The sequence below is a fragment of the Pinus tabuliformis genome, chromosome 7 (genome assembly GCF_031772625.1).
Source record: "Pinus tabuliformis cultivar Carrire ecotype Pingquan chromosome 7, CPIR1, whole genome shotgun sequence".
Classification (NCBI taxonomy): domain Eukaryota; kingdom Viridiplantae; phylum Streptophyta; class Pinopsida; order Pinales; family Pinaceae; genus Pinus; species Pinus tabuliformis.
In genome coordinates, this window is record NC_142293.1 from 37,168,990 (window position 1) to 37,183,480 (window position 14,491).

General features: G+C 39.7%; 1 protein-coding gene across 8 annotated transcripts in view; it reads right to left on the reverse strand.

The window, feature by feature from the left end:
- Positions 1-14,491, reverse strand: part of LOC149245124 (uncharacterized) — a 129,366-nt gene that overhangs the window by 43,665 nt on the left and 71,210 nt on the right. For 4 of the 8 annotated variants that reach the window (XM_089457654.1, XM_089457653.1, XM_089457655.1 and 1 more), the window contains 5 exons: positions 6,874-6,970; positions 6,594-6,671; positions 6,272-6,497; positions 5,953-6,176; positions 5,779-5,797 (listed from right to left, as the gene is read on the reverse strand). In XM_089457654.1, coding sequence (XP_089313780.1) covers positions 5,779-5,797; positions 5,953-6,176; positions 6,272-6,497; positions 6,594-6,671; positions 6,874-6,970 — 644 coding nt within the window. Of the gene's footprint in view, positions 1-4,971; positions 5,860-5,952; positions 6,177-6,271; positions 6,498-6,593; positions 6,672-6,873; positions 6,971-14,491 lie in introns of those variants that run through there. The other 4 variants (XR_016266497.1, XM_089457658.1, XR_016266498.1 and 1 more) reach the window with 4 other exon arrangements.

A 14,491-nucleotide genomic window follows, 5' to 3' on the forward strand; every position in this document is an offset into this window, starting at 1 on the left:
GGACTTTGATTTTGTATATAGTTGTCTTAGTAGCTTCACCCCACATAAATTTCAGCAAATCTTGATCATGTAACATGGTTTTAACACTTTCTTCACTGGCTAGATTTTTTCGTTCTGCAACTTCATTTTGTTCGAGATTATCATCTCCCTCTTAATCTCAGACATCTTACACAAGGCTATAATTTTCTTTGATGTGTATTATCCTCCATTATCAGACCTTCAAATCTTGATTCTCCTTTTTGTAAGGTTCTATACTTCAGGTTTGAATTCTTGAAATTTGATGAATACATCATCCTTGGATTTCATTAAATAAACCCAGGTTTTTCTTGAATGGTCACCAATGAATGTTACATAGTATAGCTCACCACCAAGAGATTTTGGAGTTATAGAACCACAAACATCAAAATGAATAAGATCCAAAACTTCTTTTGACCTTGAAGCACCGCTTCCAAATGGTCTCTTGGTGGTTTTCCCTAATGCACATCCCTTGCATATTCCTTCATGATCTTCTTTTAGTTCGAGTATGCCATTCACCATTGAATTTAGGGTTGGTAAGATTTTGTAGTGAAGATGACCAAATATTCTATGCCAAATTTCACATGGCCTAACTTCAATGTGAACCAAAGCTTGAGAGATAGGAGTTAACAATCTGTAAAGTCTTCCTTCACAGATCCCAATCATCCTTGCATCTTTTATGCTTGAGTTTTTATCCCATACTACAACCTTTCCATCTATGAAAGCAACTCTATCACCCTTATCTTCTAGAAATGAAATGGAAAGTAAATTCTTATGCAAACCTGGAAAAAACAAGATATTGTTGAGATGAACATTTCCTCCATTCTTTAGCTCTAGCGAGGTTGATCCAATTCCTCTCACAGGGTAGCTCTTATTGTTCCCAAGCTCTACGCAATAAGAGGACTTTCCTTTTGAAAATGCTTTTAGCTGCTTGTGTTGACCAGTCACATGTATTGATGCTCCACTATCGATTACCCAAATATTCTCATCCTGAAATGTGCCAATGAGTGTTGAGAATAGTCCTTCAACCTTTGTAGATGTCTTGGTTACTTCCTTCTTAAGAGAAAATAAGAGATCCCATACTTTGATTCTCTACTTGAGATGACTTGCCACCAATGTACACTTCTTTAGGAACTTCTTCAATGTAGAAGAGATCTTCATTATGCCCTTAGCCAACCTTACCTCTGATACCATGTTGAGAAATCTATAGGGCAGTAGTTAGGATGATTTCTCTTCTTGATAATTGCTTGTGATATCTTTTTACTTTTCTTACTTATTAGCTTCTTCTCTTACTATTATGTTTGTCCTTATCATCAAACAACTACCAAAACAAGAAGAACAATAGTACACAAGAACAGAGAATGTAGGCTCCAAGTCACGCCCAAAACCTCTCCACTTGAGAGGAAAACATATAAATCTCCTCTTCTTATAGATTCTTCAATTGGTGAATTCCAAGACCTCTAGACCAAGGCCAATACCCTTCCAAGACCATGTTTGACCTTTCTTGATGATGTGATTCCTTTGTCCAAGTCAAACCCAGTCAAATTTCTTCCAACAGCACAACTTGGAAACCAATTACAGAATTTTGGCCTCTACTATAGGTCTGAGATTTTCGCCCCCCTACAACTTCTATTACATCCATAGTGTGAGTGAAATTTGCCTTCCAAAGCCTCCTAGTAACTTCGCTTAACTTGTTTCCTTGTCTAGGGCTAGTATGTGACCTATTAGGCCCTTCTTCCAAAAATTTTGATCCTCTTCCAACAATTAAAGAATTTCAACCTTGAAGCAGCAAACCCTAGCTTTCCTTCTTTGCAAGTGTGAGAGAGAATTAGCCCAAAAACTATCTTCCTTTGTCCTTCTCCTTCGCTAGCCTTCTTGTGCTTCTCATTTGCTTGGATGATGATGTGTGAATGTGTCCAAAGGAGGACAAGTTCCTTCCTTTATATGGGCTTCTAAGGTGGACATGTCTCCTCAAAATATGTCGACTTCTTAACTGTCATACTGACTTGGTCTTGGAAGGTATTTTGACACTTTTAAATACAAAAATAATTCTTTTTACAAGTTACAATGTGCCCGATGGGGTCTTCAACATATGACAATGACTCTTTTGACTTCTTAACCTAGGACAAACCCTAGAAGCACTCAATGGGTGCTTGAACTTTAAAATAAAAGACCTTGAGCATGAAACTCATGCTTCAAAATAGCAATAATACTTTTTCTTTCATTTTGCAATATACAAGAATCAAATGTACATTTCATATTTATGAAGACCGAACCTATTTACACATTTTTCAACATAATAGACAGCTTGTACAGCGGTTAAAGTCCAGAGGATCGAATGGCTCTGATACCACTAAAGCGACAAACTTTGTAGTTGTATATACTTAAAATTGTAAATACAAAATGTATCGTAAAAAATATTTTATTAATGAGATGAATGTACAAGGATGACTGAATGTTACACTGAAGACCTGCTTTTATACCTAGGCGAGTGCCCCTTCATAACTAGGTATGTCTTTTAGACATGCCTTTTCATTTGACTAATGACTATTTAAATAATTATTAGTTTGATTATTTATTATTTATATTTATTTTATTTATATTCATAACAAGCCTCATATAAATAGAGGAAACCTTATTTCACTTTTTCATCATCACACATTCATCACTTTTCTTCTTGAAAAGAGTGAATTATTCCTTTTTTTTTACTCGAGTCGAATTTTGATCTTTCTATGGTGTGAATTCTCTTGGAGATGGATTTTTGTATGGAGATGTTTTCCTGGGATTGAATGAAGTGTTGTTTTCGAAAATTTTGAAGGTTTTGTGCTTATTTTATATATTTTGCATTTTATATTTGTGGTAGCATTTCTATTTTGTGCCATGATTAAATGATAAATCTATGTTGAAATCTTGAACCTTTATAGCATGCAAAATTGTTCTCTTTGAGGAAAATTCGAGTGTGAATTCTACCCTCACAAGGAAAATTACTAGGGTTTTAAAAGTGGATGCCCTAGTCATCCACCCTTACTCCTTCAAAGCAGTTCTCATTAAATTTTTCCCTAGAAGACTCCATTTAGCCTATTTAGGACAAGGCATTAGTCATAATTTTGTTGACTAACTAAAAAAATTCTTCTTCTTTTTCATATTTCCTAGATACTTAGGATTAGGGCTAGGATTTTATGGGGAAAATTGCTAAAAAGTGAGTTTATGTTTGATGTTTATGGTTCATAAAGTAGTAATTGCATCAATAGACAATATAAAAGCAAAATCTAGCATTGTTGCATGGTAAAAGCCTCCTCTTAATGGCATCATATGTAGTTTGTTGCTTATGCATGTTTTCATCCATTAAACTACATCAAAAACCCCTAATCCATGGTTTCTATTTGAAGACCTTGCTTCTTTTGTTGATTATTCACTAAAAGGCCCTTTCCCCTAGCTTTTGTATGTTATCATGTTCCATATCATTGGAAACTAGCAAAATCCTAATTTATAACAACCATCAAATTAGTCTAGGAATAGAGAAATTGAAATTTGGCATAGAACATCTATGCCTTCTAGGCTTTCATATTAGTCACCTTGAGCCATAGTAATTGTGTATCCTTTAGGCCAATTTAGGGAAGGCTCCCTTGTGGTCAGATACCACTAAAGAGCAGGAGAAAGGTTGTTGAGATAATAGTGGAAACCCTTTGTCTTGTTGCCATAAGGTTTGGTTATACCTAGTGGGGCTTTGCACTAGGCCTATTAGATTTTATGGCCACAAGAACGTTACCCAGCCTATATCTATATCAATTTGTGAACCTCCACTTGAGTGAAATGTGCTAGTCTTTAATCCTCCAAAATTGTAAGGGGCAAATTCAGAGGTTAAGAAGACCACTATTGATGTATCCAAAATATCTTATAGGTTCTACCCTTGTTTTGCCACTTGGAACCCCAATGTGCCCCTAGACAACTTTGACCACTTATTTCTGCACAATGCCTTCATTGTCCAGAAAAAATTCAACATGGCATGTTATCTTCTCTTCATTCTAAGCATTTTGTGACCAAGTTGACTTTTTTACTTTGAAGACCACATGCATTGGGAAACATGAACTTCCTGGAGAAATGCGACATGTTCAATTTGTGAGATTTCCATGTTGAGAACTGTCTAAGGAATATTTCAGCAAGGCCAAGGCCACATATAGACTCTATAATTCATAATTATGCAGTAAGACAAGTGCACCTTGACGCACACTAGACTAACCCATACACCGGTGATCTCCCCCACATAACCAAGGCCCCCGTAAACCATGATTCCCAATGAAATCCATCCAAAGTCCTCCAATCGTATACAGGGCGAAAGGAACTAGGGATGTAACGCAAAGGAGCCATCCATGGCCCACCATCACAAGGTCTAGGACACCTAAAACTACAAAAGCTCACATGGTTTTTACAAGGCTTTTCACTTGTGACCTTTGGCTTATAATGGTGATAATGCAAAGTGGAAAAATGTATATACCACTGCTGAGGATAATAAGAATCCTAACAAAACCTGCTAATTTGGGCGGTAACAGTTTGCATATCCAATATAGCAAATAATAAATGCAGGGTTTTGTTTTTCACTTTGAGATTGATGGGGAAATACAATCTCTATTAGTTGCCTTCTCATTTCCTCATGCCAATAAATCTAATAAGAAAGGTGTTTTTGCAAAATATGCGAGTAATAATCCTGATTGATGCCTTCGATTAATATTGAAATCTTTTTGCATTCTATTTTATCTGTTATTGTGAGAAAACTTAATTCAAGTGCTGAACCATGAATCCAACCCAACATCTTTATGGGGAATAATGGTAGTAGTATAATTTTAAAGCAGCATAGAAGGATTCAATTTTATGTTTATCATCCTACAACTACCTTTGAATCAGAAGGGAAAACTCAAAGAAGGAATGTTAGATACATTTTAGATGACTCAGTAGTGCTTGACGCAACAAGAAAATCTTGAACCTTTCTTCTATAAACAAAGAGTATTAAAATCCTGTGAAATAAACTTCACATGTATTCTAGAGCACTGATACACCAGAACAGGAAATGTCTGTAGAGAAATTTCACTGTGGTTTTCTAATATTTCTATGCACAATGGCATTAAAGCTAGCTAGAGAAGAAATTTAAATGGCATTCAGTCACTGTTTTTAACAAATCCAAGGATTAATTTGTTTTTTTTCAACTGTATGGTTTCATACTTGTAAAAACATTTTACATACAGTTTTATTTGATGGATGATAAGATTAAAGATGGACCAGATGATGCCTAACACAGCTTTATTTTTGGAATCTGTTTTGGATGCTGTTGGTGGCTTTTCTTTTATAGGGTGCACTTCCTCTGCTGCAGTGGTGGTCAATAATTCACCCTAACATTTCGCTTTTACCAATGATTGCATTTCACAGCAATTTCTGGTAGAATACTCCATGATAAGTGAGCAGTTTATATGTAAAGTTATTTTCTTGCCCGGCCTTCTGAAAACCTGACAGATCCCTCAGCTTGCATCTCATTAAGTCAACATACCGATAGCAGGTTTCTTCAAAGGAATAGAATTTTAGTCTTTATATAAAAAGAAGTGAATATTCACCACTGGATTCCTGCAAATTTTCCCTCGGTATGAAGGGCACAGTGAATAACTAATCTTTCCAAAATAACTATATATTGCATAAATCAGACATGGTTGGTTGCCTTACAGCAGATAAATATCTATGTTTGAACTTTTCACAAGCGTGTTTCTTGATTCAAACCTGGCAGAGATGTTGATTGCTGAAATTGAGAGAATTGTGAAATGTCGGACATCACAGTGCTGATGTTTGAAGTATTACGTGCTGCTAAAAAGAAGAATGCACGTTAGCTTTGAAATTTATTGTCCAAGCCAGAAAATACCAAACTAGTGGGTGCCATAATCTGAGAGCTCCTACCTTTATCTGTGTTCGATTGTATGTATAAGTTACATGAACAAGGTCATCAAAAGCTTGAATCACCGATGGATATGAAAACTCCATTCCTTCTTGTTCCTCCAATGTAAGAACATCCTTCCAGGAATCCCCATCATCCGCTGACATGGCAGCTTTAAGTACTCCTCTTGATATTGTATTGTATACAAGTAGGATCCGTCCATCATGCAGTTTCACACCATCTATAGCTGACATAAACTTGGAAGCATGAATACATGGAGATGAACAATGTACTAGATGAGTTTGAAATAAATCTGAATTTGCAGTGCATGCAGCAGCTTACCAGAATTTGGATTCATAAGCATTGTTGGCTTAGCATTACTCCAGGTGAAGCCTCCATCTGTGGACTCTGCCATGCATACCTTGCCAATTTGTTCCGTTGGTCGAAGCAAGATACGTATTGTCTTCTTCGCAGTCCGATAGGGTACTGGTTGAATCACACTCATTGGAAAACCAGGAACGTAAATTGGCCCATATTTTTTCCAAGACTGACCTAAATCTTGTGTAACCTTCATCAAATTGAATATTTGTTAACATAATTTCATAATAACTGTTATTTTTCATATCAACTACCCTTAGTTGCTTACAGAACTGATAAAACCAACCTCCATCCATGCACCCCAAGAATTCCAACTTTCCACCGAAGAGCCACACAATAAGCTCCCATCATCTAAAAGAATAGGCTGAAAGGATGCAGATAATCAGAAGTCAAGACACGAATAATCAAATAAAGACCAATTTCAAGTACAAATCTATCATATATACATTACAATTAAATCTGTTATCCTTAGTGTCAATGTCGAGGTGGCCCAGGTATACACAATAAAAATTATTATGGCATGTTAGATATAAACTGGACTTATTAATCATCCATGCTATCAGCACCTTATTCTTAGTTGGCCCTATGATTCCAGGTGGAAGCTGTTCTCTCTCTGACCAAGTTATTCCGTTGTCGAATGATCTCTTCATGAATCCACTCCACCTGAAACAATAATTAGCAGTCATTATCATACATGATTCCATACTCATGGTGTTCAATACGAACTTACAATGTGCAACACAGTCCATATTTGGCCATTCAACTACATGCAAAGTGCACAAGAAGCTTTCCCAAAGACCAAAGTGAAACAGGACCCTTTAAAATGACCAGAAAGACTCATACCAAACTATATAGAAAAAGATGAAAATTGACCTCTAATTTGTTATGGATGCCTAGATAAACTGATACTTTCAGTGCTCCTTTGCTAGAAGGACGACTTTGTTTTTGCTAATTAAATCAAAGTTTTATATTAACAGAATAAAGATAAAAAAATAGTAAATACTAGTCTGGTTGCCTGCTATATTGAAATGGGAAATTCATATGATATAGTTAAAGACAAAAAATTATAAAGAGTTCAAACCCACCTCTGAGTATTAACAGCAATCTTTATGCTAACTAGACTCAAATGCTAAAATCCCCACCCCATGAATAGAGGCATGAGGATATATTTATACAAATGGGGAGGTGACCTTTCACCTTCCCCATAACTCTTTGACTTCCTCATGACTCTTCTATTCTGGAACAAACAAAGTTCGTTCTTCAAGTTAAATACTTCAGAAGACTTGGAATATGTAGATCTCCATTTACGATTCAATAATATATATTAAAATGTATGAATGAGAATGATGATACAATTGAGAGAGAGGTTCCTGTATATATAGCTAGGTAAGTACTCTTTCACGAACGGTCATGTATGTAGAGACATGCCTCTTTGTTTAACTAATTATTCTTTTAATTACATATTATTGTGATTATTATTTATTATCTATATTTATTACTTTTACATAATTATATTCATAACATTGTCTTCCTCTTCAAAAAGCTTTGTCCTCAAATCTTGCTAATGAAAGGGCTTGATCTTTTTTCTGTTTCGAATGTCTTCTCATCTCAGAACCGTCATCTTCGTTGATACAAGTTGATATGATCCTTGCAGTGATAAATAAAACTGTGGAAGTGAGAATGGATCTGACCATCCTAAATTAATCTTATGTGGAATCTTGTGTTTACTAGATTCTTCGTGTGAATTGTTATCACAAGACTGAATTGTATTGACATTAGTATTCTTCGGAACATCAGTATGTTGTTTTGTTCTAAATACGTAGCTTGATTGAGTTGTCTACTCTCGTGATTCGGATGTCGATAAGAAATTCGAGTGATTTGATTTCCCTTATCTTATTTGTGTCGTTTTCTTGATTTATTTGAAGTACCTGATTTTCTTTAGCTATGGAAGTTCAATGGTTAATTTCTAGATCTTTACTTGAACCTTTTGTTGTTGGAACTGCAACTTCTGAGTACATCTTTACTTCAACTAGTTTCTCCTCTTCTTGAGTTGTGATATTGACTGGATTAGTATTTGTTTTTTTTTCGTCGACTTGAATTTCTACATTTGATATTTCCTTCTCAATAAGTTGTTGTACCTTGTTTTCTAATGACTTCTTGTCCTTCTTAAGCTTTTTAATTTGCGTCAGTAATTTTTCACTATGGTCTTTAAGTCGAAAAACTTCTTCATTTTTGTCAGTGGTGATCTTGTCAATTTCTCTTTGCATATTTTGTAGTATTTTTTTACCTTCTTGAAAAATTATTTTTGAAATATCTTGTATGTCTTCTGGTGTTACTGAATTTGGCTTCAGTGTAACATCCTGGAGTGTTATTTTCTTCTTCCTGTAGGAAAATGTTAAAAACTTCTTTTTCGTATTTAAGATGAAGGATCCTAGAGTTTCCATCTAAGGTGAACCCAAAATAATGTCACCTTCATTGCTCCATAGGTTTTGAAATGAGAATTGCGATATAAAGATATAATCCCTAATGTTTAACTGTAAATTGGTTATGTCATATTTTTTGTTACCAAAACAGTCTAATTTTTCGATTATATTTGACTCCGGAATCACTAATTGGTTTGCGATTTTAGGCGTTATATAATTTCTATCTCCGGAATGTGAGACAGAAATAGTGATATATTTTCCCACAATAGACCCTTTAATTCTAAATATCACTGAAGCATAAGTACGTGAAGTTTCCGGAAATCTTCCTTCCTTCAATTCTAAATTAGATGCCATTTTGCTTTTCAAGATGAACTTCGTCAATGATACTTTGATTGGGACTTTTGAGTTGAATTTAGGATTTTTTACTCTTTTCTTTTCTTTTATTTTTACTATGACCTTAAAAAAAAAAAAAAAGTCTAAATTAATAAAAATCTTTTTAATTATATAAATAGTTAATATATATAACTATGCAATATTTAAATTATATAATGATATTGTTTTATAATTGATATTTAATGATCATATGAATTTTAATTATATAACTATGAAAACCAAATACGAATGGACATAACCAATCAAGAGATTCAAATCGAGTTCACTGCTCAAGGAGACGGTATGGCGGATGAGTTGCAGTGGAGCGATCAAGCGTTGGTTGTCCGAAATGGAAGACTGAAAGAAGCAGTGATCAAAGCGTTGGTTTGTCGGGACAACGTGGAATTTGGCATAGTGGCGAGATAGAGCAATGTGGTCGAGACAACGTGGAATTTGGCACAGGGAAAACGGTGACAACTTTTGATCTGTAGAACACTGGCATTGTTGATAACAAGAGTGGGGACAGGACGATGATAGGGAGTTGATAACGGAAATGGGAATGGAGAAGGGCAAAGGGAGCACAAGGAACAGGGATGTTGGGCCTCTCGAAATGATGTTAGGCTGAGGAATAATGGTGTGGAAGCTACGACAACTTGATGGAAGGATGTGTCTGAAATAGTTAAGAATCAAGATGTATCTGTGACTTCACAGATGGCATACAAGGGTAATCAATTGTTGAGCATGGGATACCCCGCAGCAGGTTTTGGGGCTTGAAGCCCGAGTTTTGGCCAATTGTATTGTAAGACTCCGCGAAGTGCGGGCGCGGAGTGCGAAAGTCTAGGATGAGTCATAGAGTTGTCCATCCTAAGAACTGTAAATAATTTAAAGTTGTGTCGGCCTACCCATGGTCCGCGGACCATGGGATTGTATAAATAGAGTGAGCTGCTAAGTGTAAAGATAGTTTTTTTGGCAAGCAAGAAATAGATAGATGCGAAGGCATGGTTAGAGCATAGAGGGAAAGTCAAAGTGTACTGGGTCGTAGTAGCAGGAAGAAGCTTTGCAGCTGAGTGCGCAGAGGCCTAGTAGAGTCCGCAGCTGAGTGCGCAGACCCCTGCAACTGAGTGCATAGGGCAGAGTCAGGTCTGTAAGTGGATTGTACTTGAAAAATAATACTAATAAAGATAAGTTGGATTCGGAATATTGTGCATCTATGTTTCTGTTTATCTTTATGCATTTATATTGTTTATGATTATGCGCACTTACCTAAATGTTGAAAGAAGTAATAAGAATATTGGGCCCTCACAAGTTAAGTTAAGCACTAATATAATAGCGCAGTAAGAATAGAGATCAAGGTAGTACTTTCTTCGTGCCCTTACAGAGGTGCGCGGAGGTAGTGGCACAGGTCGCGAAGGATAGACAGTTGCGTGGAGTAGTGCAAGTGCGCAGGTTCGGACCGCGAACCTCCAAAAACTTCATCAAGACATCCCTAGGGTGCGGAAACCTGGTTCCAACACCCTCCCATACTACTTCGGGTGAGACCTCAGTCCGCGCTCCGCGAACTATTGCCGAAAGGGCCAGTAGTACCGGGATTTGCTTGGCTAAATCACTTCCGAACCTGGGTCAGGCCCCACTAAGCCAACAAATGGTTCCATTGCCGAGACTGGGATCTGCATAAGGGATGTCTGATGTCGTGCCACTGGAACCCAACAAAGAAGGAAATTGAAGAGTGGTTGGACAAGAAGATTCACGAGTTCGCGACATAGGAAAACAGAACTCCGCAAGTATCTAAGAAAAAGTGGTTGGATCGCTATGTGTATACGGAAATCCACGAGATTTTCTTTGCATCCTTTCCTTCTGAACTATATGAGTGGATCGCGAGGTTAGCCGACAACCAGGGAAGGTGTAGGCTCGACCAACCGATAGTGTGGACTCCGGAATTAGTGCGCAGACTGGAAGCCTCAAAAGATAAGATAGCGCGAGCTGTGGACCACTGGCTCGACCGAATAATAGGAGGATTTATCACTGAGTTCACGGTGGACACGACCGTCAGTTACAGCGAGGCAGAGCGATGTTTTCTCAAGGGACCGCGAGGTAAGTATATTAAATCTTTGAATACCTAGATTAAGATGTTGTTATGTGAAAAGCGGGTTATGCGAATAAATTAATGTTTGGGACTATGCGGAGCGGAAGAATCTACAGAAGCGGAAGTAGTGAAGAATTAGAAAACAGTCCCTTAATTTCACCCTCTCGTCGCGAAGGCCTCTCCGAGAAGCGCGGTCAGTTTGATAAGGCAGCGCATTCCAAGGTTACCACTTCCACCCACACCGCCGCCCGCTTCGCCTCCCTCACCTCCATCATCACCCACTCCACTTCCACCACCTCCACGGTTTAGTATGGCGAGCGCGATCAAACTACCAGTGTTCAGAGGAGTAGGGAATGAGGATCCGGACCAATTCTGGTTCGTGGTAAGAGCAGTATGGGAAGCACAAGGTGTCACAAACGACAACATTAAGAGGGCTACATTGGTGAGCGCGCTGCAGGATCGCGCATTAATGTGGTACATCAAGCACTCTAACGACCACCCAAACACAGGGATAGCAGAGATCCAGAATGCGTTAAATAGAGAATTTAGCAGGCCAAAATCAGAGACACAGTCAATCATCGGGTTTAAAGAGATTGCGATGCTTCTGGGCGAGACCCCTTGGGATCTGGACCAAAGGCTGAAGAGTACGATCCGCGAGGCCAATATGACGCTAACGGATGCACAGCATCACGCATGGTTTGTAGCATCTCTGACACCACACTTGAGGACGACGCTGTCACAGCAGAAACTTTCTACCTAGGCCGAAGCATTGGAGATGGCAATGAGATTACATGAGACCCCGATACAGGACCCTGGGTTGGGAGTTCAGCAAATCCATGCGCAACTACAGAATCTGTGTTTGGAAATGCAAAGCTTGAAGCAGGATAGGGCACCGCGACCAGAGGCACGCGAGGAAGTATGGTGCATAAAATGCAAAGGCCAGGGTCATGACAAGGATCACTATCCAGTGTTCGCGAACTACTTGGCAGGAGGAGGGCCAATGCCGTTGAGACCAGAGGCGCAGGCAGGGCCGAGCGCAGCACCCACTTTATGGTGCGCGATCTATCAGATAGGAGGGAAACACACGACGAACAATTGTCATTTGCTGCAGAAATATACACAGACACCCCAGCAATTGTTTTGTAATTTCTGCAGGTCGGTAGGCCACGATGAGCGCACTTGCCACAGTTACGAGCTAATGATGGATCGGACCCCAGCCTATAGAATGCAGACCGAAACGCGAGCCCTCGACCCAGATGCGGGGATGGCGCGTGCTGGATTTCAAGGGCGAGGTCGAGGATGAGGTGGAATGGGACCAGGAAGGGGCCGCGGACAGTTAATTTGTTACAATTGCGGAGGACCAGGGCACTATGCTCGCGACTGTACCAACCCGACAAGGATATCCTGTACATATTGTGCTCAATTTGATCATGAAACAATAGACTGTCCTATGTTGATCATGAAGATGCGCGAAAAAGGGGTATTCCAGCCTCCCCCGACTCAAAATATACAAATGATGAGGTCTGAACCGCGCGAAGAGGACCCGAATGTAAACATGATGCTCAAAAGTGGTGCGACCATGGGAGAGGATAAGGGAAAGCAACCAGAGGAAAGTACGTGGGTTCGCAAGGCTCCTGCAAAGGAACCCGAGTTTGACTTAGAACGCGCAAAGGAGACATTCATGGAAGCTAAGAAGAGCTTCGTAGAGGCCTCCACTTCAGGTAGTAAGGATCAACCAGAGCCAAGAATGGATCCTTCAATGCTTACTACCTTTCTGGAGACATGCATGAAACTACTACGCGACAACAAGGCGGTTAAAGGACTACAGGAACTGATCACCAGGTGTGCGAGGTCAGGGGAACCGTGCGTTGTCCGGAAATTGGGGAAGCATGCATTGCACACTGGAAGAGAAATGAGGTTGACTGCACAGATTGGGGAATATGAAATGGATCAGGGAATACTAGATCTGGGTTCAGATGCAAATGTATTACCGTAGTAAATATGGGAACGCATGGGCAGGCCCGCATTACAATGGTCCCCTATTCAATTACGAATGGCAAACCAACAGAAGATTTTGCCCATGGGAAGGTTGCAAGGGGTAATAGTTGATATTGAAGGCGCGAGCACACAAACGGATTTTGAAGTGATAGAGATTGTCGATGACAGCAATCCCTATCCCGCGTTGTTAGGAATATACTGGGCCACCGATATGAACAGAGTCATCAATCTGAAGAAGCGCAAAATGATCTTCGAGAAAAAGTCGCTACACGTAGTAGTCCCACTGGACCCAGCCGAAGGAGCGTGCTACACTGAACCAGTGTGCGACGATGATCTTGATTGTATTTACAAGATAACTGCGCGAGACCAGGATTGGGTGAATCCGACTGCAGATGGGAGGATCTCGTGGGAGCGCGAAAGCTCCTGCACTTCGGATTCAGACGAAGAAGTAGAGCGCTGGCAGAATCGGTTGCACGAAGTGACAACACTGAATTGCAACATGATGATTAGATCACTGCATTGCGTGACAACAGAGGCACGAGAGCTGCCAACATATGATGGATTGACAACGGTGGATGAATTCTTGAGCAAATTTGAAAGCGCAGTACCAGAACAGCAGCGGTTCGATGCGTTGAAATGGGCACTACGCGCAACACCCGCACGATGGTGGGGTACACATCAAGAAAACTTTGAGGACTGGCGCGGATGTAGAAGGATGATGCGCCTACGGTTTGGAAGCCCCCAGCTTCGAACGAAAGTCGGGCAGCCAGGACAAAGCAGCTTGCGCACCCACCTGTGTCAATGGGTACAGACGTGTGCAGTCCACACAAGCACACCCCAAACTAAGGATCGAAAATCGGAACAGGACGCAGCAACAGGAAAGGCGACGCGCACCACAAACGTTCCACGTAGAAGCATTCAAGAAGGTATGCGGAATCCTGAACAGAGTTCACCAGGCAAGACGAACTAATTGGGACCTGCGCGTACCAGCGGTTCGATGGGCCTATAGGGCCATGTGCAAAAACCTGAGCACGAAGATGATTCTGAAGCTGAAGAGCAGAGTTGAGACCATAATTTTGGAAGAAAGGAATCCTCACGCAATAGCTCTCATAGGTGGGACAGCACGCAAGGACCCGGACGAAGGAATTATGCAGTTACAGGAAGCCATTCGGCGAGGGAACCTTAAACTTTGTGAACTCGAAGAAGATCGGGTACGGTTGAGGAAGAAAATCATGTTAATGGACGCAGAAATCAACAAATTGGAAAACGAAATCGCGCAAGCATGTCGCGTCGATAAACTAAGAATGA